A 22,349-nucleotide genomic window follows, 5' to 3' on the forward strand; every position below is an offset into this window, starting at 1 on the left:
TCAGGGCTGACGGCGCCGGCGTCCAAGGAGCGCCCGCTGACGCCCGTGGCGGCCAAGGCCGAGACCACCCCGGTCGTGCACCACCAGCCCTCCGCCCAGGACCAGCTCATGGGCTTCTCGACCGGGCTCTACGGCACCCAGCGGCAGACCATTATCCTGGTCGACTGGGACGGCAACGTGCGCTACACCGAGCGGTCCCTGTGGGACGACTACGGCAGCCCAGTCGAGCGAGGCCGGGGCGACGTCACGTTCCGATTCCGCATCGACGGGTGGGATGACCATGCCGGTTGCTGACTAGGCCACGGCCGGACCTCGATGGGAGACACTCGGGATGCGGCCTTTGTATCTCATGGCGGCCAACGAATGTACATGGCTAGGCTGTAGGGCTTGTGCTTTTCTTTCTCTCATGCAGACGAGACTTTGAATTTTTGCTTGCCATGGCTAGGTATTCACTTGGAGCCTAGATTAGTCCTTTGGCTTCGCTGCCTTAATCCCGGCAAGTGCTTTTTTTGTTGGATATCACATGCGTGGGACTGGCATCTGGAGAAGCGCATTAATTTTCTCCTCTCGAGTATAAAACATTTTTCTCTTGGACAGCGCGAGCTAGACATCGGCAGTGGGCGGATAAAATATCTCTGACACGAACCACTAACACCTTTAAACGTTGTCCCGAACTAACTCTAAACATGAATCAGAGAAACGCGATCCACAGCAGAGGGGATAACGAGATCATAAACCAACAGTGCCAGGCCACCACCGTAAGAACACAGCAAAAGGAAAACCGCGGTGTGTAGACTTGGCCAGCCGAAAGGATATAAAACGTGCGACAAAAAGAAAATGGACATAGAAATAGACCAAGCAGCATGCCTAATAAGGGGCGGCGGCGTACAGGTAGCTCAGCTGTTTCCCGAGTCCACCAGTCTTGGGCGTCTCTGCTGTGTTGGTCTTGCTGACAGTGACAGTAACCTTTGCTGGCGCGACCTTGCCTCCGGATATCAGACGAGAGATGAAGCCGCGATCTTCCATGCTGCCACCCTGGGGGAGGAGTCCTGGGCGCTTCATCTTGCGGGCGTACTCCTGCTGGAAAGCCTGTAGGCTCCCGCGCGCCTCCCTGGTAATGCACATTGTCTCGAGGTGTAGAAACACGCGGCGGGAGCGGTTGTCTTCGTCTTCTAGGCGCTCGGCATCACGCGTCTGCGCTTTCTTGCTGCCAGAAATAGCCCGAGGGCGATGCACAATATCCGAGGACGTAGCTGAGGGCTTCATGCATGCCGCTCTATGTGCTAATTTCTGCTCCCCCGTGCCGTCCTGATTCGGCAAGGCCGAAAGTGATGCGTGTGCGTTAACCATAATCTCCAAGTTGTTGGGCCCGAGAAGTTCTGAGTGGAAACGGTCGTGGAGACCTAGGAAGCGACCAGCCCAGTACGAGTCCGGCATGGCTGTGGTGACTAGACGGTGATTCAGTGTAGGGGGCGCGACAGGGCCACTGTCTGCCTGCGACTCGAGTGACTTTCTGCCGACGACCCGAGGGAGGGAAGCCCGTGCCTGTGCGTGCCTACTTTGTTCCGGGCCGTCACGACACATGGGGATAGTGCTCGTTGATGAATTGCTGACGTTACGGTTTGATGCGAAGCTGCCGAGTGATGCTCTGGAGAGCGAATGGGATATGTTGGATAAGACTGTGAGAGTGCGGGACCTTGGAATTCGGAGAGTAGAAGCAGCCGGAGCGTCCGTCTCCGAATCCGAGGGCTGGACACTCTCGTGAAGCTTACTGGCCTTGCGAGGCTGGTATGTCGGTTGCACAGGGTAGGCGGTAGTAAGAGAGACGGCGATGGAAGGCTCTGGAGACACGAGCTTGCCGTTGTACAAGACTGGGCCGACTGGCGCGCTGATATCGAGCCGCCGCTTTGGAGACTTGGGTCTCTTGCGCAGACCTAGTACATCGACAATCCGACGTGCCTCTTTTGGTCCAGAGGCGACCACAATCCTTTCCTCATCTCCGTGATCGCCGCTCCTGTCGACATGTGTCGAGGGGACTTGACAACCGGGCTTTGCTTGCGGTGCTGAGCTGCCTTCTTGGGCGAGCCGTGGTGGGCAGCGAGCTGGGCCGGCTTTTGTGCTGAGGCCTTCGCTTTCTCTGGGAGTTCCCGCGCAGAAATCTGCTGGTGGCTCTGGTGGGGGATGGTTGGAGATTGAGACGAGCCCGACGTTTCGTCTTCCGCCTGAGAACCTTGGAAGTCTGGTTTCGCGCCTGTCGTCCAGCGGAAAGGACCGAGGTGAGCGAGGCATCTTGGGACGACTTGCCAAAGATAGGAAACGACAGTAGAAACGGGACGAGTAAACACTGCGCTGTTGCTGAGGGTGGCCCAGTGGCAGAGCTTACGCCAGGCACGATCGAGAGCGGCAGCGCGGTCAATCGCCAGCTCTCCGATGACGTTCTCGGGGAGGCGCTTGAGGCAGCATAAGCTGAGGTACCCAAGCCACAGCCACAGAGAGAGGTGAATGGCCTGAAGAATAGTGCAGAAGAAGTCGACCCAGATGCTTATGAGGGCCCAGATCAAGCGGCAGTCAAAGCGGACGGTTGCGTACAGGTTCTTCGCAGTTGAGGCTCCCAGGGTGGAGACAATCACATACGAGGCGACGATGATATCTACCGAGAGAGCACGGAAAGACGACAGGGTCTCGAGGTAGTGGGCCCAGGGAGCCTCCGCGAAGTCTTCCAGATCAGTGTGGCTGAACGGTGTCCGGGACGAGTCTTTGGGGTTGCTGGGGCGGGTGCCTGAGGGGCTGTGAGCTGGTTGATTTCCAGTCGGATGCTCGCTGCTCTGTTGACAGTTCTCTTGCGAGTCGAGAGAGCGGATGGTGCTGCCGTCGTCGCTGAGCTCGTATCCGTCCTCTCCCAAGTCCGAGCTATCACCCAAGGCGCAGAAATTCGCCGTGTTGGTGAGGGTTGGTTTGCCGGGGTCGGTGAAGAAGTAGCCGTCTGGCCCGTCCGCTCTTCCTTGGGCGTTGGGATCGATGTCTGTCCTACCGCCGCGCGGGAAGCGGATCTCACGGAGGGATAGCGCGGGAGGTTCAGCAGCGTCGTCGGACGAAAAAGAGACACCAAAGAAGACCTCCTCGCCGTGGGGGGTCTTGTGCTTGAGCCTGTTTGACCTGATGGACGAGACTGCCGACTTGTTCGGAATTCCAGGCTTGGTCGGGGAGGAGGACTTGTTGCGGAAGACGATGTTCCTCACGGCGCGGCTGTTGACGCGGTGACGGCTAGGGGAGCGGACAGGAGAGGCGAGCGGGGCCGAGATAGATGGTTTCCTGGCGTAGTTCGGGGACGTGGGTCGAGGGAGCTCGTCAGACGAGTCGGAGCTGAGCTGCAGTTCCTCGGGGGATGTGGGTGACACCTCTGGCGTTGATGTCTCGGCCAGAAGCTCCTCAGCCAAAGTTGGTATCTTGGGGCTGCTTTCGTGCGGACCTGATTCTAGTAAATCTGGCTCGAGGTGGGGATCCAGGGCAGCCTGATCAGACATGGCTTGGGGGTGATGGAAGATGCTGCGAGTGCGAAAGAGTTCAGACGAAGATAAAAAGCTGATGGGGGCGACGACAGTGGGAAGAAAAATGAGGGCAGAGTGACACCCAAAACAAAACGAGGCGACCCGGATCTGAGAGCAATGTGAAAACGGGCGGCCACAAGATGCTAACGACCTGGTAGATGTTTGCGGCTGGGATGACGTGGAAGCACACCAAGACAAGAAGCAAGGAAGAGTTGTTTCGAGAAAAAAGGAGAGAAGACGGGCGGCGAGATTTGTCGGCAAAACCGCGTGCCTGCTCGACCTATGCTGGTCTTGGGAAAGCGAGCCTGGCCGCCCACTTGCACTTGGAGAAAGATGGCCCCAGGCGCGCTTGCTTGCTTTAGTCGTGATCGAGGCGCTGGAAGTAAGCGCGGCCTACCAAGCCATTGCTTTTACCCAACAGACAGGGGAGGTGCATATTGCCCATCTACCGCCTGCCAGTCGTGATCTTGCAGACGTAGAAGGCGCGGCACGTGGATCCACGTTACACACGCATATCGAGCTCCCAGTTCCAAAAGGGAAGGGATGACTTGAGCATGGGAGTTCCTGATGCTTCCACCCGACAGCCTTACAAATCCAGCACGAAACTTCCATCGGTGTGCATACGGGAATGTCTAACGCTTGATACTGCCGCTAGAGGTAGCGAGAATCTATAATGACATCATGTCGTCCAACGTCGAAACAGCAGCCGTGAATATGGTAGTAGCCTTTCCTTCTATCGCCTGGCAGGTATTGTCGACCGACCCTCCTAAAACCTGGAGTTGCATGCAGACCCGCCTTAAACGCCGTGAGGAGTAACCAAAAAGAAAGGGAAAATGAAGGCATAGAGGCACTGATGATTGTGAATCACATGAAGCATGCCCACGCACAAGCATTGCCCATCATCATACAAGGCCATCTGGTTACCGCTACTGCGCGGCCTTCTTCCTGGCCTTGAGGAATACGCTGAGCTGGTCAACCTTGCTGGCAAAGAAAAGTTGCCGTGCGTCGCTGCGCCAGAGCAGCACGCCGATCTCGTCGGCGTACTTGGCCAGGTCGTCATATTCGGCCTGGCTGTCAAAGTCGCGGAATAGGAATCCACGCATGATCTTCATGCGCTCCGTCTCGAGCTGCCACAGCCTGATCTGGTCCACCACCGTGGGTGGCAGCACCGGCTTCTTCCGCAGCGTTGCTGTCCGGTGCATCTGTTCGTGTGCGTGCGCCGCCAGGTACTCGATGACCTGGTCGGCCGTGATGCCATATGAGATGGCCCGTTTGATGGACTCCCGGTCGAGGCGCCCCGTTACCATGCCGGCGAACCTGAATCTCAGCTCTGCGAAGAGGCCCAATATTGCGATCTGCAACGGCGTGCTTGTGTATGCGTATAATCGGTAGTTCGTCTCGATGATGATGCTGCCCTTGGCCGCCTCGCTCTGCCCGCCGCCCGACGCGTTGGGGCCCTCGGCAGTCGCTGCGGCCAAGGCTGAGCTGGCGCTACGCAGCGCTGACGACCCGCTGGTAAGGGTGGTCGCCAGGCGCGTCGGGAAATACTGGCTGGTGTTACCAGGGGGTATGTATACCAGGCCAAAATCGACCAGGCTGGGCAGCATGTTGCGCCTCTGCTCCGACAGCTCCTCCGTATCGTAGGCTTGGCCGAGCTCGAGAGTGCCCAGCATGAACAGGAAGCTCAGCATATCGACCGCCATGGCCGAGTGGTCCCCGCCGGCCGCGTTGACCGCCTCGAGCCACTGTAGCAGCAGCGTCCATACCTGCGCGTTGGATTCTTGCAGCAGGAACGTGAAGCCTGTCTTGCTGATGGAGATGCTACCACCCCGTCTCTCAACCAGCCCACCGGCCACCAGCAGCTCCTTGACTGTGTCCTGCAGCTTGGATCCTCCCGAGTGTAGCCTCTTGCTTGGACGTTGGGCAAATTCGTCACCCTCGACACTATTAACGACATAGTGCAGAATCGCGTCCCACCTAGTGCGGGCAAACTTGTCGAGAAACGGTATGTCGACGTTTGGCGGGACAGGTAGGGAGGAGGGAACGCCGAAGGTATTGTGGCTAGTGCCGCCGCCCTCGAGGGCAAGGCGCAGTGACTTTTTGAAGTTGGGCGTAAGCGACACCTCTTGTGACTTTTCCTTGCTCGGCGCTGTGATCAGCACGATGTGGAGGACGCGCAGAATCGCGAGGGCGTGGTCTTTCTGCTTGCGAGCGTCGGGCTTGGCCCACGTATCTAGGTCGGCGAGGGAGAGCGGCTTGGGCATATAGAGGAGGGCCATGACGAAGGTCTTCGCCAGGCTCGGGAGCATTCGGCGGAAAATAGCGAAGGCGGTTGACGGCTGCTGGTAGAGTTTCTTAAACGTGGTCCCCGACTGCCTCTCCAGGTAGTCGGAGAGGGTGATGATAGGCGCAGACATGGCGACGGCGGCGGCGGACTACCTCGTTGGGATCGGGGAGGGCGCGTGCTGGTGCTCGCATCCGAGGTCGGTTCGAGTGATGCGCCGCCTCATGGGTGCATTCTCCGTGGTGGCGCAGGTGCCCAGCTACCGGGGAGATCGAAAACAATGACGGCCTAGAGGGGCGGCTGGAAATGCGTGCTCGCGAGAAAAGTAATGGGATGTTGAAAGCCTCACTGCGCGGTAATCAATTTGTGAACTCGCAATGATCTCACAGGCAGTCATCCCAGCGCACGTGCGTCATCCATATCGAGAATCTACAGTGGAGTTTGGGACCTGGTGAGACCCACAAAGTATGCCACACTGTCGGTACCTGAACCTCCACTGCACCATTGCCGAGGAGCCGACCATGACAGCTTCAACGAGAGTCCACAGTCCCTCACGCCAACCCCACTCGCCATCTACAGACATATCCAGAGCATAACGAGCAAGAAAGGCAGCTGAGCATTTCCTGGGCTGCAACATACCCGACAATGGCAGCAAAGCAATTGAAGCCTGTGGCGTTTGTCAACGCTGTAAGTCACAGGCTCGCATGCCAGGATTGCCCATTGCTAAGGCACCATGATCGAAGATATTAATGACTGCCCGCATGGATGTTTGCCGATACTGAGTGCGTGACGCACGCCAGGTAATGAGGTCTTTCTGGAAGGAATCTGGACTGGAGCCCAGGTCAGTACGCAAGCTCGCCCAGCCTTGATATGAAGACCTACTTGCGTGGGGGATCTATCATGTGCCTGCATGGGTAGTGCTTTGCGAGAAGAATCCTAGAGGCCATGGAGCTGACAAATATCGACTATACTTAGGCTCCTTGGAAGCAACAACGTGAGCTTTGACGATACACCATGTATCTTGGCCCAAGCCTACGCTGATCCTCACCCACGTCCATTAGTTCCGTATCAAGGATGCCCAGAAGGGCAGGGTCGACTTTGAGCTAGACATCAGCGAAGATCATATCGTATGTTCTTCACAGCGCGCTGAGCCCGCCCGGCCGGACCTGTGTTGACTTTTTTTATTTGTCAGAACCGCATGAAGGCCATCCATGGCGGTACGCTAGCCAGCATGGTGGACCTGGGAGGTTCTCTAGCTGTGGCTTCCATGGGGCTTTACTCCACCGGCGTGTCAACAGACTTGAACGGCATGCACATCCCCTCGCACATTTAAATTACCCTCACTGGCCGAGTTTTCTCTAGCCGGGACGTACTGACTGGTCGCACTCCAATAGTTACGTACTTGAGCAGTGGCGGTGTTGTTGGTGACAGGCTTACCGGAACTGCGACTTGCGACAAGAGTAGGCACATTCTGCGCGTATCCTAGTATAGGCGTCACTGACTGTCTCTTTATGCTAATACTGCTTTTGGCCCAGTTGGAAGAACGCTTGCCTACACGACGGTGGTTTTCCAAGACGCCAAGGGAGAACTGGCTGCCCGAGGAAGCCACACGAAGTGAGGGTTCATACTCGACCGGCCCTTGACAGATAGATCCGCTAACACCAAATAGATTCGTTGCGAAGGCGTGGCCGACTACCCGGCCTCTATTTGCGCTGCCCGAGGGCGTCCCTAGCCCCAAGGACACTGATTGAACTTGATGGCAATAGGCAGGCACAGTGGGTATATATAGATCTATAGACTTGGTGCTGTATACAACAAAGAAAGGTCATGTGCTCGTGTGCATCAGATAACCCCCATGCTCCAACGAACGCCGCTCCAAAATGGATAAGCTTCTTGCGGAAGGACAAGAGTGATTAATATAGGTAGGTAGGGAGTAAAGGCGGAGGTGAAAGCGGAAACAGCAGGGTAACATCCCGCCAGAAAAGTATTAGCTGCATGGCTGCCCGCCACCGCGAACCGGGGGAAGCCGCAGGTGGTGGACGTCAAACAAGACAACAAAGCGATATGTGCTCTTCACCCCCGGAATTATCCCGAGCGGGTCCCACAAACAACGTCAACCACAAATGAGGTCAAGCCCATTCATGGAGTCTCGGGTGCAGACAGTCTAGTAGGCTGGGGGTTTCACCTGATGAACCGGCTGAAGCTGCTGCGGCTGCCAGCCAGCAGGCTCTCCGTATCCCTGCTGCTGGACAGCCTGGCCGCCGGCTTCGATGTTATCATGGAGCCGCTTCTGGGTGCTCCAGAGTCCCTTCTTCTTGCGGATGGCAATCACAAACAAAAGGGTGACGGCAACGCCTAGTGTCAGATAACTGAAGATAGGGGAGATATAGTATGCCGCTTCGGGGGATTCGCTGAACCTGTCGAGCAGGTTCACCGCCAGTTGGATGAGTGTGCTGGTCGCACGAGCAAACATGAGGATCGTGGCGATGAGGAACTGGATCGCGATCTTTTACATGGTCAAACTTTTAGCACATTGCCGCATCAGGGGGCCACGGGAGGCGGCGGCGTTGCGACACGTGGCCACGCCTCGAGGTTATCAGAAGGGGGGTCACTCACTCCGCGGACGGAAGGCTGTGCCTTGCAGTAATGCACCGCAACGGCGGCGTAGGCAACCGTTGGGAGGGTAAAGATCCACCTGAGAATTACGTTTGCCAGGCTGAGCTTATTGAGAGCGTTTATTTGATCTTCGTTATACCGAGAGAGAGCGACGTGCTCGTAGATGGTGTCGGCGAGCGGTATGAGGATGACAAGGAGCGCCGGGATCAGGGATAGATAGCGGAAGACTCTCTGGCGCGTTGTGCGCTCGCCCGAGAGGGCATACATGAAGCCGTTGCCCAGCTCCACGAAGGTGAAAAGAATCAAAGCGGTTGTAACTCCCTCGGACACGTAGCTGGCATACGCGGTGCTGCGGTTGAGGTGCGAGATGTATGCATACTCCGCCCGGTTCACAGCGGGAGCTCGGTACCGAGAGTAAGGCAGTTTCAGGAGTGCGATGGAAGATGCGATGGAAATGGTGACCAATATGGTATATCTGCACGCATGGCAGAACGCGGATTGTCAGCAAAAACGGCGGATATAGGGCCATTCGGGAGCTGCCGTTTGGCGGCCGGGGGCGGGGGGTACTGACAATGTCGCGAAAGGGAGGAGGACTTTTATCCAAACCACGGCTACCCTCGCTGGGTCGCCTTTGCGCCGGGCCAGGAAGAGACTGAGGGCGAAGAACACGACGAAAGGGAGGCACCACATGCCTATCAGGGCAGCAGAAAAATAGCGGTAGGTAATTGGGTCGTCCATGGTGTGAAGAGGGTGCCAGCTTCCGCTAGCGGGCGTGGGTTCGATGTGAATATGTGCTTCGAGGAACCGCTGGGTCGGGCAGCCAACGGCAAAACCAAGCGCGTAGCTTCGCCTACAAATCAGGTGCAATGCAAGGAATCAAGACGGGCGTCTGTGAATAGAATCTAGTCGACGATGATAGACGCCGCTAGTGGGATGAATACGGCATATATAAATTTCGTTCGGCGCCGTGGCAGCCTCGAGGAGGCACAAGGGGTGGATAACATGAGCAGGGCCACCACACCTCGTACATCCCTGCATGGTACCTACCTAGCGACGGCAGACAGATAGACAGCGGGTCGATGCCAGTTTGCCTTGCATCATCGCGACGGCTGAGCCCTCGCTGACCTTCCTGGAGACGTTGGGGCTGTACCGTAAGCGGCAGCAGGGCTGGGGCAAGCTGGGCGTCAAGATGGGTGCTCCGTGTTCGATACAACCCAAATGTGCCCATTCGTACGTACACTGCCACAGGAACCCCACACAATACCTGCTCCCGCATTTGGCGAATGCGAATCACGCTGACCGAGGCATATCCACAAGGAATACGTACCCTGCTTCTTGGCGGAGGCTTGCTGCAGTATTTTCTCACACGAGAAACCCCAAATCGTCAATCATCACAGTCGGGCGGCCTTGTGACTCACGGGGATAGAGGAGAGAGCGGCGAGTGCAAGAAATGACATGCACCACCTCATCTCTTTTGCTACTTTGGGACTGCTGGAGATGTGGGTGGGAGGGTGGCTTTGAAATTACCAACCGCCTCTTCAACCCCCACAAACAAGCTAAATGGAGGGCTCCCCTTTTCCACTCCACTTGAGCTGTAGCCGACGTGAGATTTACGGTGAAGGAAAAGAAAATAAGAATGAATATCAAAGCAGGAGCAAGCGAGATGTAAACCAAGGGTCCAAGGAACTTGCCGCTGGCTTGTGCCGCCCTTGAACCTCGACACTTGAGCCCAACACTGGCGCTATCTATGTCACGAAAGCCTTGATCGCGGCGGATGTGCAATGCGTGGTAACCCAATACTTGCTCCTTGCCAAAATGAGCTGTTCGTGGTCCGCTCATCCGGTTCCAGAATGTTTTTCTCTGTCCCCAGGGTGAGCCGAGGTTTCGACATCGTTGAGCGCGTCAACAGCCCCTGACGCATCCCCGTTGCCAAGCTTCGTCCCCAACTTCCACATCTTGGCGACTGGCATGGCGGATGGGGCCACCCCTTCCAGTCACGGCGTCAGATCCAGCCGACTTGGGAGGTTCCGGGGACGCATCCAGGGAGCGTCGGTCGCTGTCAAGCACGGGTAAGAGATCGGTTCGCACAGGATGATGGACAGGGCGCTGGATCAGACCAGGGTCGTGTAAAAAGCTGGACGGGGCGCATGGCCTTCTCTCAGTTCAGCGGGTGGCCCGTAGGGATCCCGAGGGCGCTGTCGACGTACACGCCCACCACAAAGAAGACGGCAGTTCCTTCGAGGGATAGGAACAGGAATAGGTACGGAACCGAAGATAAAAAGAAGTAGGAAATACGAATAGAAATACGAATAAAACAGGAATAGCAATAGGAATGATACCAAGAAAAAAAGAATAGGATAGCCTACGGCATTAATAATTTCACTTAATCCTTGGGGCCTCCTGTGCAAGACTGACGTTTTTTTATGGTGGGCGTGGCGTACTAAGCCCTTCTTTTGCCCGAGCAAGATATATATCTGGCATTCCCACGAACTGTGAAGAACTTGTGTCATATGTAGCTGTTGGTACTCGGCCGCAGGGGATGCACTTCCGAACAGGCGGCATGATAGGGCCGGGGGCGATCATCTCATCACGGTGTGGTGCAAGGAGATTCCCGAGAGTTCGAGCTTGGCGAACTTCTGCATCGGCGGGTCGAAGGAGCGGCCCACGGCGATAGCGACAGCCCCCCGTGCTCAGCTGCCCGCCGAGGTCTTTGGTCGCTGTCATGGCGACCCGCGGGACCTTTTCCACGAATCAGTTTACGCTGCATAGAGACATTGCTAACATTTTGCGGGTACTTGAACCAGAGGATATGTTTGTCCGGGAGCCTCTCGTACAGTCAGAGTACTTGGGCCGGTAACACGCATCGGAGCGCGACGATTTGGCGGGCGATGTGGTGAAGCTCCTTTGCCCAGGACATCATTGGATGGTGCTGCTGGACTTGTGACTCGAAGTCCAGGAAGTGGTCCCTGAGAAGGGCTTGGCTTATAATCTGTATTGATGACACCATGGAGCGAGCGCTAATCAGTGTGTGACACGAGGGGCACAAGTGCCTTGCTTGGCAACGGACTGGGCGAAGTTCTCTCCGGAGAGCTGTTGCCAGCCGTGGCCGGGCGAATGTGATGTGATAGTTTTTAGGGAGTTCGCAAAACATTGCATGGTGCCAGCGGCCTTGGCTGTATCTGATAAATATGGCAAAATAAATACGAGGGAGCGGCGCCATGAGCTAGGATGCCCACTGTCTGAAGTCATTGCAAGCAAGATAACGAGCGCGCTAGCAGCGACTAGTATAACCCTCGGAAGGGGGTATAGCTAGCTGGGACGAACACTGTAAGAGAACAAGCTTCTAAAATACAACGAACGACAAGAAAGAGCTGATAAGGTTCAAACGGGATCGGATGAGTTCCAAATCAGATAAAATATACAAGCAGCCTACACGGGATCATTTGACTTGGTCCGATACCAGGTATCTACCCACCGAGGGAAGAGGCTGTCTTGTTGTTCATGATCAATGGAACACGAGCTTCTGTAAGTACGTCACAGAAACCGACCCCTCCCCCGCACACGTTATGGCGATAGATGGCGCGCCGCCGGGCTCCGAGAAAGACATCAAGCTGCATGCGCGGCGCTGCTTGAAATACCTGCATTGGGCAATCGCACGCGGCCAGCCCCAAGAAGCGAAGCGGGGCCGGCTTATCACCCCTCCTCCTCTCCCGGGCTGTCGGCTGGGCTCTCCACCTGCCCGCGGGCTTCCGAGGCTCGGGACCGCAAACCCCCCTTATCGGCCGCTGTGGTGGGTGCACATCAGCTGGGGGTGCTGGGCAAGATAGATACTTGCCTGGGCAGTCCCACGTTTTGGAGATCTGCCCGCCCGTGAGCCCGCAGCCCACACCATCGTGAGGGAGCCTAGCCAATGAGTGATTTCTTTTGCTAATGGATCGATGTCGATGGTATATCTTGCCCAAAATGGCAAAAAAGTACACGGCTATGGATCGGTTGTTTGGAAAGTAGGCTAGCGCCCGACTTGCGGCATATCAAGGGATTCTCCTCCCGAGACAGGCCCGTGTTTCCCTTCGATATATAAGCGGCTGTTGTGGCAAAAAGCGTTGGCGCTCTCGAGCTGTCTCCCTCCCGGGTTTCAAGTGTCTGTTGCCTGTACGTGTAAACAGTCACACATCTATCTACCTATTTACGCACAGTCAGCCCGTCCAGATCGGGCAAACAACAGATTCGCAGCCAACATGGGGTCAACTTTCGTTACAGCCCCGCACCCTTTCGATCCCTTGACGGGTGACGAGATAGCTACTGCTATATCGCTGGTGAAGAAAGCTCACGGAGATGTGCACTCCAACGTCGTTTCGCTGCACGAGCCGCGCAAGGCCGAGATGACGGCCTGGCTCGCCAATCCTAATAGTGCGCCGAGGCCAGCACGAGTCGCCGATGTCGTGGTCATCGCTCCGGACAGCAAGGTCTTCGACGGTCTCGTGGATCTTGCTTCTGGGAAGATCGTCAAATGGGAGCACGCTGAAGGCGAACAGCCTATGTGAGCACCCCCGGCCTTGCTGTCAGCCTGTTGTCTCCACGCGCCCGTTACTGACACAGGGACACGGCATTTAGCCTCATGATGGAGGAGCTCCAAGCGGTCGAGTACCTCTGCCGCACCGATCCCAAGGTCATTGAGCAGTGCGAGCTGAGCGGGATTCCAAAAGAGGATATGCACAAGGTGTACTGCGACCCTTGGACCATCGGCTACGACGAACGCCATGGCAGCATGGTCCGTCTGCAGCAGGCGTTCATGTACTACCGCCCGGATATCGATGACTGCCAGTACCAGTACCCGCTCGACTTCTGCCCCATCTACGACGCGGGGAAGAAGCAGATTGTGCACATCGACATCCCCAAGGTGCGGCGGCCCCTGAGCAAGGCCCCGCCCGTCAACTACCACCCCGCGGCCGTCGAGAAGGCGGGCGGGTACCGCAAGGACCTGAAGGCCATCCACATCACGCAGCCGGACGGCGTCTCGTTCGGCATGAACGGTCGGGAGATCGAGTGGCAGAACTGGCGGTTCCACATCGGGTTCAACTACCGGGAGGGCATCGTGCTCAACAACATCACCTTCAACGACAAGGGCAAGGTGCGCCCCATCTTCTACCGAATGTCTCTTGCCGAGATGGTGGTCCCCTAGTATGTCGTTGCGTTTTATTTTGTCTCATCCTTCGGACTTGAATCGTTGCTTTTTATGGGGGACGTTTGCTTATGCCCATCTCCTTGGACAGCGGTAACCCCGAGCACCCTCATCAGCGAAAGCACGCATTCGACCTGGGAGAGTACGGGGCAGGGTACATGACAAACAGTCTGTCGCTAGGGTGCGACTGCAAAGGCTCTATCCACTACCTCGACGCCGATTTCCCACGCTCCGACGGATCAACCAACACCATCAAGAATGCTATCTGTATCCACGAGGAGGATGCTGGGATCCTCTTTAAGCACACGGACTTCAGAGATGATTCGACCATTGTCACAAGGGCTCGAAAGCTGATCATACAACAAGTGTTTACGGCAGCAAACTACGAGTATGCCATCCAGGTACGTAAAAGGTTCTACGCTGGAGGGCGCCGTGGGCTGTTTTGGTTGCTTGGCTGTTCCTTGCTGACTTGACAATCTCGACACCGTCGTTAGTGGATATTTCACGTAAGTCACTTATGGTCGACATGGCTGTTTAGTCCATCTGGCAGACCCCTTGAACTAACAACCGCACAGCAAGACGGGACCATTCAGCCCGAGATCAAGCTCACGGGAATCCTCAACACATACGCGATGAACCCTGACGAAGATACTCTTGGGTGGGGGACCCAGGTGTACCCAGGTAAGCTTTCCCGAGTGCTGGATGCCTCCCGTGAGCCGGAAAGACGTATTCCGGCCTTTTTTTTTTTTTTTGCAGCGCCTTGCTCACCCATTTTCACCATTTGTCTCAAGGTGTGAATGCCCACAACCACCAACATTTGTTCTGCCTGCGTATCAACCCCAACGTGGACGGCCCCAAGAACACAATCTTCGCCGTGGACGCGGTGGCGTCGGACGCGCCCGTCGGAAGCCCCGAGAACTTCTACGGCAACGCCTTCTACGCACGCAAGACGAGGTTGGAGACCACGGGACAGGCCAAGACGGACTACGACGGCGCGACGTCGCGGACGTGGGATATTTCCAACGAAAGCGTCTTGCACCCTTATAGCGGCAAACCGTCCACGTACAAGCTGGTCAGTCGGGAGGTGCCCGGGCTGCTCCCAAAGGAGAACTCGCTCGTCTGGAAGCGAGCCGGGTTCGCTCGGCACGCGGTGCATGTGACCAAATGTACGAAGCAACCCTTTCGGGCCTCGGACAACCGTGGGCGGAGAAGAGAGTGCTGACCCCCAGCGCGTTGGACGCAAAACAGACCGAGACGACCAGCTCTGGCCGGCGGGCCGGCACGTGCCGCAGACGAGCGGCGAGCCGTCGCGGGGCCTGCCCGAGTGGGTGGGCGACGGGACCGAGGCGGTGGCGGACGACGACATTGTGCTGTGGCACACGTTCGGGGTCACGCACATGCCCGCGCCCGAGGACTTCCCCGTGATGCCGGCCGAGGGCATGTCGCTGCTGCTGCGGCCGCGCAACTTCTTCGCCAGCAACCCCGTCATGGACGTGCCGCCGTCGTACGCCGTCACGCCGAGCCAGGTGCTGGCGGGCGGCGCCGCGGCCCTGGACGCGACCGACGCCATGAGCAGGCTCGCGTTTGGCAACGGCGCGGCCTCCAACGGGAACGGGAACGGGGACGGGAACGGACACGGGGGGAACGGATGCTGTGTGCCGGCTAACGGGTCTCACTGAGTGTTATATGCTCGTTCTAGGTGTTACGGATGATCAGAGGTCATGTCAGCTCATATTAGCTCATGTTTTCGCCAGCTCTGCCCAAAGGATAATAGGCATAATGAAGAAACCAAACCACGCCGTGCTCTCTTGGCCAAGCCTTGGTTCCGGGAGTCTGCAGCAGTTCCTTCGGAGCACGGACTGGCTGTTTGCAACTCCCTCCTCTGCCTATGTCGGCATGTGAGAGGACAGATCCGAACCCGTTGCCGCGGGGATGATCAGGAAAAGTTCGAACGACGGCAGCAGCCGGGGTTGTCCGATATTACAGTTTGTTATGCCTCCAGTGTCGTACGACTATGTGTGCCGTCCCCATCTGTCTCGCCAGCCCTGACTCTCGACGGGAGCTGCGGTTGCTGAAGGAGCCGAGCTACAGCGAAATGCCTGCCGAGAAAAAGACACCAGGCCGAAGCAGGCGCCGATCGGGAATGGCGCGCGCGATGCATGAAAACTCGCACCGGCACCCGATCGAACTTGGCCCGCTCCAGCCCAGGGGACCTCGGGCGGCGGGAGGGGGTCGCTTGAGGCTAGGCCCTGCGAGAGGGGTCCAACAGCTGCAGCTGTTGCTGCCCCGGCTGTCGTGGGCTCCACTTGGGCTGCAAAGACCCGGGCGCTGTGCTGGCTCGCAGATTTTGGACTGGAATAAAACAGCAAACCGACGTCATCGCACATGAGGGCCTGAAAATTGGTGTTTTTTTTTATTCTTTTTTTCTGCACCCACAGGTTATCAATTACCAATTACCATATGCAGGAAAGGCCCGCAAGCGAAGATGCCTCACGCATGGCAGAGCCGAGCTGGAGCGAGGGAGCCTTCGACAAAGGGTCCTGGCTCTTAGCCAGGCGTCGGTGCCGAAGCGAAGAGACGGGAATGCGGGGGACAGCCGCTCCCTGTCTTTGGGGGACTGGATGCCAGCAGCGCTCAACTGACACCAGGAACTGACACTAGGCACTGACACACGCACACACATGCATGCACTCACAAGATGGCTGTGGCATGTGATGGATCGGCAATAGCGACACCCACAGCAGCACGGGAGAAAAGGCCCAGGCACCCAAGGCAGGAAGTAGAGAGGGCTTGTTGCTGCCCAAATAACATCAGAAATGAAGTGTCCGCACATTGGCCACCACGGCATCTGTCGTGGGATCGAGATCTTGAGGCCTGACCGCCCAAGTGCGACGGCGATCTGGGATGGCCTAGGATCAAAGCTGGGGATCATCCATGCATCTCAGCGTGCCTGTTCGAGAACGAGCTGGAGAAACAGAGCGGGTGGGGGCAGCCAATTTGTGAGCCCCGCCGTTACTGCTTGTTAGTGGACGCGCCCACGATTGGCGTCCGCCCTAACTCGACCCATCAAAACACATTTTTCCACGGCCTGTTTCATTGGGCATGACGACAGTCACCCTGGTCCTGGTCTCCAGTACCTGGCACAAGAAACCGGCTTTTTGAGGCCCACAGCCCACACTGTCGGCAGCGCCATGAGCCTAGAATCCAGAAGATGCCACAGCAGGAATTATTCCGGATTACGACTATCTGTAGAACCGCAGCCATGCAGCAGCTCAGGGGCACCCACGAGTACAAATTGCTCGCTAGCGCTCGCGTCCGAACTTCTGGGGCGACTTAGCAGACGGTGATAACACACAAGGAGCACAGCAGGCTTTCCCTTCCCGGCCTTTCCCCTCTTCAAGAAAGCGTGCTCTCCTGACCGCTCAGCGTTTGCCGGCTCGGCATCGGTGCGTGACTGATCCAGCTGCTCGTCGGGTCTCAGCACCCTTCTGCTGCACACACACAACATTCCTCCTTGATATGGGAGTTGGGCCAGACGTGACCCCCGGACAACAGACCACCCAACCAGTCACCCCACCAGGCGCCCACGGATAACAGGACCACACACCAACCAGCCCATCAAGGACAGGATCCGGCCATCCCCCGTTCGTCTGTGTTTTTGGCCCTTTCCGTTTCTGCCATCCATCTAGGAGAGAGACATTTATCCCACAGGACCACAGGGACTAAGATCATCAGGGACCAGAACCCCCAGGACAGAGACAACCATCCACACACAGTGCTCACACGCCAGGACAGGGTGCAGGCTCGTGACCCGCCAGACCGTGCGACACGAGACTTGCTCGTTCCCAATATCTGGAGCTGCCAGAGGGAGGACGTGGAGAATCTGCACCATTTTCGTTTTCTTTCTTTTTTTTCTTCGTTTCTGCCATTTCTCAACCGCAGGAGTTCGGACACCATATCCACCCTGGTCTTTTCGTCTTCTGCTCGCCGCTGGTCCGCATTCTCCAGTTGAGCCTTCAAGCCGTCAAGCCAGTCAAAAGCGGCAGACGCTAGCGTCGTGGGCTCCGAGTGGCAGGCATTGCAGTGACCGCCACCTGCAGCTGCAGCAGAGATCCATTACTAGTCTAACAGGACCCGGAGCAGGGAGCAGGCCGCCCCAGACGCCTTTTCACTACCGAGTCTGTGTCAGCGGCGCCCTCTTTCCGGCCAAGACCCCGGTCCAGGTGTCGTCATCGCCTCGCCCGCCAACCTTTCCCCTCCCAATCCCACGTCTCGAACCACCAGCTCCACTCGGGCTGCTTCTCTGTCGGCTACTGCAGCTGCCACCCTCCAGCAGCAACCCATCCATTCTCGCTCTCTCATATCCCCTGCTGCTACCCCTTCTCGAGCGCTTGGTTTTTGCTCTTTTATAGCATCTCCCGAAACGCTCTTGTCACATCAACGCTTCACCCAGACGGCAACCCTTCAGCAACTCGAGAGTAGGCAAAAGTAAAACGGATTGCCGCTCAGGAATAAAAGGGAATAAAAGGTGTGGTGTCGTGTCACCCAGCCACCTCTAAACAGCGGCTCCCTGCATACATCAATCACCCCACGTCGGTTCATCCAAGACCACACAAGCCATGGCTGGCCGCGGTGACCGATGGGATCGAGAGCGGTTCCACCCGGAAGCAGGAAACACTCGGTTCGACGAGCGCAGCCGCTACGATGACGACGACGACGTCCGTAGCTACACGAGACGTGCATCGCCGCCGCTCCGCTTTCGCGACGACGAGAGACGGCGATCGGCCTTTGACGACGATTTTGTCCGTCGGGAGCGCCGCTACCATGACGATGAGCCCCGTTCCGCCCGCCGTCCGCCCTCGCCACGCCGCGAGGAGTATGAGCGCCGCGTCATGATGGAGAAGGAGCTTGGAAGCCCCTCCCCCCGCAGGCCGCAGCGCCCTGGCACGCTGCTCAGGCGCCAGTCGAGCCTCGACACTTTCGACCGCCGCCCCAGGGGCTTCCACGACCACGTCGAGCAGTATGGCCCGCCCGCCCGCCGCGAGGACTACCGCCCTGACCCATACGCCCCCATCCCCCTCCCGCGGACTCGCGCGCTGCCCCCGCCGCGCCGCTACGAGAGCGACGAGATCCGCATCTCGGATCCGGACTACTACGGCGACGACGCCTTCCATGCGTACCCGGAACGCACTGTGCGTGAGCGTGAGGTCGTCCGGACTCGCAGGCGAGAGCGCAGCCACTCTCGCACTCGGAGCCATCGCAACCACTCCCCCACCCGGAGCCATCGCAGCAGTACCATCCGCAGCAGCTCTAGGTCGTCCAGCACCAGCAGCAGCTCGTCGTCCCGCACAGCCACCACTGTGAAGAGCGAGTATCCCAAGAAGGGAAAGACACGCATCCCTGCCAAGCTCGTCTCGAAGCGTGCCATCATTGAGCTGGGATACCCCTTTGAGGAAGAGGTAAGCTTTGATGTCACCCGATTTGAGTTCATGTGTCGGAAACCTCGTTCCGGGATCATGCTGTCGTTGTCCGAACCGCTCTGCTGACGTGGACACACTTGGGACGATAGGGAAACACCATAATCATCCAGCGCGCGCTTGGCCAGGAAAACATTGATGATCTGCTGAGGCTAAGTGAAGAATACAAGAAATGTAAGTAAGATCTCTCATGAGGGCGCCGCCCGCTTTGATAACCCGCCTGAAATACTGACGCACAAATTTCAAATTTGCCAGGCGAGGCCGAGATTTCGGCCGCTCGTTCTGAGGTTGGTGAGGTGATTGAGGAGCGGCGTCGCGAAGAAGTGTGGGTGACATCGCCGCCGCCGCCGCCTCCGGCTCCTGTTGTGGTGCCGATGCCGATGCCGGTGGCTGTTCCACCGCCGCCGTCTGTGGTTTATCGGGAGGAGCCGGCGCCATACATCGTCAACGCCGCACCTCCACCGCCGCCCCCTGCCCCCGTTGCGCCGGCCGTCATGAACACGACCACGACCATGGTGGTGCGCGACACGTCGCCGACGCGCTCGACGGCCTCGTACAGCTCGTACACAACGGACTCGACGTGGGGCCCCGTCATCGTGGACGCTGGCCCGCGTGGCTACCACGAATACCGCGAAGTGTCGGAGGAGATGAGCGTCGGGCCGGTGGCCCTGGTGGACCGCAAGCACCGCAGGCACCGGTCGCACTCGCACTCGCGCGGCGACCTCGTCCGGGCCGAGAGGCTGAGCGACGGCCAGCTCGTCATCTATGAGGAGCGGGTGGAGAAGGTCGAGGAGCCGCGCCGGGGCGTGCGCATCGAGAAGGACAAGAAAGGTAGGATGTCCATCAGTGTGCCGAAGTATCGGTGAAGGTACCAGCCGACATTCCAGAGGTGCGGTCACCTGGCTCTTGTTTTTATTTACACGTTCTGTGCTGACAGGTCTGTTTCTCGCACTGCAGGTCCTCCTCCCATGCTTCTTCGCGCCATGCTTGCCACCCTCACCTAATGCGGTTTAACTACCTTTTGCGGACCGGCTGTTGCAGTTTGTGGCATTTCGCGCCGCTGTTTCTTTTCGCTCTGAAGTTTTCTCTCTTTCGACATGGCTGCTCTGCTCCATCCACATGAGCACCGATTCCTATTGTCGACACTCTTCCACGGTACTCCTTGACATCGCATAGACTGCTGGTCACTGCAAGTTGAGGGAGGGAGAATTACATGATATATCGGGCACAAGGGTCGACTTTTATGTTTCGATTACACGATCTGGGCGGAGTTGTTACGGGGCTTATGATGACGATGTGGCATGATATCTGTTTTCTATTTGCTGTCGCAGCGTATCGACATACTATGGTGTTTTTTTCTGCCGACGTGCCATCCATTGCGAACACGATCCATGGTTGGCCTGGAGTTAACAATGAGTAAATGATTTGACGACTCGATTGTGCCATCAAACTCGTGACTCCCGTGATCTCAGGCACACGGGCCAAGGCCTGTGGCGCCCAACGAACCGCACAAAAAGCACCGAGGATCCACAAGTGACGCTGATCTAGTTGAAGTCGGCATTTTTCTCCCTGCTGCACATCGAGGCCCTGTCTGAAGTTGCACTTTGTGTCCTGGGCCACGGAATACTATATGAAAATGTGGAGGCGATGACATTTGGAACACCGCGGGCGGAGATTACTAACCCAGAGGCAGACGCTGGAGAAAATTACCTTCTACACGTGTCAAAATGCTTGTTCCGTACCACGGAACCACAACGCAATGCCCGAGGCCGGACCAGGTCCTATTTTTGCCCTGGGGAACACGAAGCGGGGAGAGAAGGAGACCAGGGCAAGGGCTGCCACCCCACGGTAGATCAGATAACGGCCAACTGCGGATCTGATAAATTGCCTTGGCGTCACCCCTGACTCTTTATTGGCCATCACCCTCTGGACCGGCAGGGGACTAGCACCGAAACAGGCATCTGGTCCGCTTCTGTCACCATGTCCCCTTGAGGGGAGCGAATGCAACCTCTGTCTCTCCCCCTCCTCTATCGCTCGCCTGGTTAGGTAGGTAGCAAAATACCGCAAGCTGGACGGTGGGGAATCGGTCTGGCCGGATCAGCCGAGTGGCGATTCCCCCCAGCAGTTAGGGCGGGCTCCATCATCGTCCCATGGTCGATATCGGCTCCGCTCCTGAGCGAACAAGCTTTTTCTTTCTGCTTTCTAGTCGGAAACGGGTGGGGAAATCCTTGAAGGGGTGCTCTCGCCCGGCGGACGACGTGAAAGGCTGGAGGCGTTGGCGAAATACCTTCCGGATAGAGAACGAGCAGCCCCCCAGGCGGGTGGTGGCCGTTGTGGTCTCATCGTCCCACCCACATTCTTTGGCGAGCTAGCGGTTATGGTTTAGACAAGCGAGCTGGCCCAGGGCCAGCGTTGCATGGCATGGCATGGCCTGCCGGAGCATGTAGCCGATTTTGCTTGTCCAAGAAGGGGACATCAGCCGGGTTCACATGGTAAGAATATGGGTATCCGGCTGCCTTCTTAGGGCAGGTACGAAAGGGAAACGGTTGGGATTTTTATTTCTTATTTACCTAGGGATTCCCTTTTGGAGGAGTCCAACTTGAAGAGGCAGTAAATCTCATTCATACGTCTTGTTCAATCCCGACCCCGTTTGCGACCAGACCAAGAGCGCCTACCAACACAGTTCCTAAACAATACCCACCGCCCATCCCCCATCCCACCCCAAGATGCCCATCGCCGTGCTGCCGGCGCTGATCCCGGACATACCGCGGCTGTACGAGATATACTTTGCGTCCTTCAAGAACGACATGATGGGCCGCGTCATAGTCGACATACTCTTCCCCGGCGGCAAGACGGACACGGCCGAGTTCCGGGACGCGCACGCGAGGGCCACGCTCGACTGGTGGCACAAGTGCGACCACCAGTACACGCTCAAGTGCGTCGACACGGACACGGGCGACATCGTCGGCATGGGCCTCGGCGACGCCCACTTCCGCGAGCGGTCGGCCGAGGAGCGCAAATTCGAGGGCTGCGCCTGGCTCGAGGGCAAGGAGCGCGAGCGCGCCGACGCGGTGCTGGTGCCGCTGGCCGAGATGCGGGAGAGGCTGTGGGGTGGGCAGCGGTATATCTGTATGTTTTGCTCTGTTTTCCGTTCCTTTTTTTTTTTCTTTTTTTCCCTTCTTTTCTTTTTTTTTTTTTTTTTTTTTTTTTTTTTTTTTTGGTTAACGTAACTAACACACACA

At 57.4% G+C, this 22,349-nt stretch overlaps 9 protein-coding genes across 10 annotated transcripts in view; 5 read left to right on the plus strand and 4 right to left on the minus strand.

The window, feature by feature from the left end:
* On the minus strand, positions 1–553 carry GGTG_03789 (hypothetical protein; the record flags this gene model as incomplete). Its single annotated transcript, XM_009221571.1, has 1 exon — positions 1–553. The coding sequence occupies exon 1, from the start codon at positions 280–282 to the stop codon at positions 1–3; it is 282 nt and encodes a 93-aa protein (XP_009219835.1). The 5' UTR covers positions 283–553.
* A 314-nt stretch (positions 554–867) lies between these two features.
* GGTG_03790 (hypothetical protein) lies at positions 868–3,524 on the minus strand (the record flags this gene model as incomplete). Its single annotated transcript, XM_009221572.1, has 2 exons — positions 868–1,888; positions 1,948–3,524. The coding sequence occupies 2 exons, from the start codon at positions 3,522–3,524 to the stop codon at positions 868–870; spliced, it is 2,598 nt and encodes an 865-aa protein (XP_009219836.1).
* A 950-nt stretch (positions 3,525–4,474) lies between these two features.
* Positions 4,475–5,965, minus strand: GGTG_03791 (RNA polymerase II transcription factor B subunit 2; the record flags this gene model as incomplete). Its single annotated transcript, XM_009221573.1, has 1 exon — positions 4,475–5,965. The coding sequence occupies one exon, from the start codon at positions 5,963–5,965 to the stop codon at positions 4,475–4,477; it is 1,491 nt and encodes a 496-aa protein (XP_009219837.1).
* Positions 5,966–6,355: 390 nt separating this feature from the next.
* Positions 6,356–7,709, plus strand: GGTG_03792 (PaaI_thioesterase). The gene is made up of 8 exons (XM_009221574.1): positions 6,356–6,519; positions 6,633–6,673; positions 6,808–6,826; positions 6,894–6,959; positions 7,025–7,139; positions 7,227–7,292; positions 7,368–7,446; positions 7,502–7,709. Exons 1-8 carry the CDS (start codon positions 6,478–6,480, stop codon positions 7,581–7,583), a joined length of 510 nt encoding a protein of 169 aa, XP_009219838.1. The 5' UTR covers positions 6,356–6,477; the 3' UTR covers positions 7,584–7,709.
* Positions 7,528–9,585, minus strand: GGTG_03793 (hypothetical protein). Its single transcript, XM_009221575.1, has 3 exons — positions 9,020–9,585; positions 8,449–8,923; positions 7,528–8,338 (listed from the first exon to the last, which is right to left on the minus strand). Exons 1-3 carry the CDS (start codon positions 9,184–9,186, stop codon positions 7,997–7,999), a joined length of 984 nt encoding a protein of 327 aa, XP_009219839.1. The 5' UTR covers positions 9,187–9,585; the 3' UTR covers positions 7,528–7,996.
* An 831-nt stretch (positions 9,586–10,416) lies between these two features.
* Positions 10,417–11,378, plus strand: GGTG_03794 (hypothetical protein; the record flags this gene model as incomplete). Its single annotated transcript, XM_009221576.1, has 3 exons — positions 10,417–10,517; positions 10,583–10,708; positions 10,965–11,378. 3 exons carry the CDS (start codon positions 10,417–10,419, stop codon positions 11,215–11,217), a joined length of 480 nt encoding a protein of 159 aa, XP_009219840.1. The 3' UTR covers positions 11,218–11,378.
* A 110-nt stretch (positions 11,379–11,488) lies between these two features.
* Positions 11,489–15,446, plus strand: GGTG_03795 (hypothetical protein). The gene is made up of 8 exons (XM_009221577.1): positions 11,489–11,775; positions 11,860–12,988; positions 13,063–13,629; positions 13,722–14,031; positions 14,125–14,136; positions 14,206–14,311; positions 14,422–14,796; positions 14,879–15,446. Exons 2-8 carry the CDS (start codon positions 12,687–12,689, stop codon positions 15,307–15,309), a joined length of 2,103 nt encoding a protein of 700 aa, XP_009219841.1. The 5' UTR covers positions 11,489–11,775; positions 11,860–12,686; the 3' UTR covers positions 15,310–15,446.
* Positions 15,447–16,913: 1,467 nt separating this feature from the next.
* Positions 16,914–20,539, plus strand: GGTG_03796. Of its 2 annotated transcripts, none has more exons than XM_009221579.1 (4): positions 16,914–19,089; positions 19,200–19,281; positions 19,363–19,996; positions 20,065–20,539. In XM_009221579.1, the coding sequence occupies exons 1-3, from the start codon at positions 18,250–18,252 to the stop codon at positions 19,971–19,973; spliced, it is 1,533 nt and encodes a 510-aa protein (XP_009219843.1). In that variant the 5' UTR covers positions 16,914–18,249; the 3' UTR covers positions 19,974–19,996; positions 20,065–20,539. The 2 variants fall into 2 exon arrangements, with proteins under 2 accessions (XP_009219843.1, XP_009219842.1); XM_009221578.1 differs by having other exon boundaries at positions 19,363–19,938.
* A 772-nt stretch (positions 20,540–21,311) lies between these two features.
* The window catches only part of GGTG_03797 (hypothetical protein), a 2,553-nt gene continuing 1,515 nt past the window's right edge, over positions 21,312–22,349 (plus strand). Inside the window, exon 1 of the mRNA XM_009221580.1 lies at positions 21,312–22,236. Within this exon, the coding sequence (XP_009219844.1) occupies positions 21,834–22,236 (403 nt within the window). The 5' untranslated portion in view covers positions 21,312–21,833. The remainder of the gene's footprint in view (positions 22,237–22,349) is intronic.

The sequence above is a fragment of the Gaeumannomyces tritici genome (genome assembly GCF_000145635.1).
Source record: "Gaeumannomyces tritici R3-111a-1 unplaced genomic scaffold supercont2.2, whole genome shotgun sequence".
In the NCBI taxonomy this organism is placed as follows: domain Eukaryota; kingdom Fungi; phylum Ascomycota; class Sordariomycetes; order Magnaporthales; family Magnaporthaceae; genus Gaeumannomyces; species Gaeumannomyces tritici.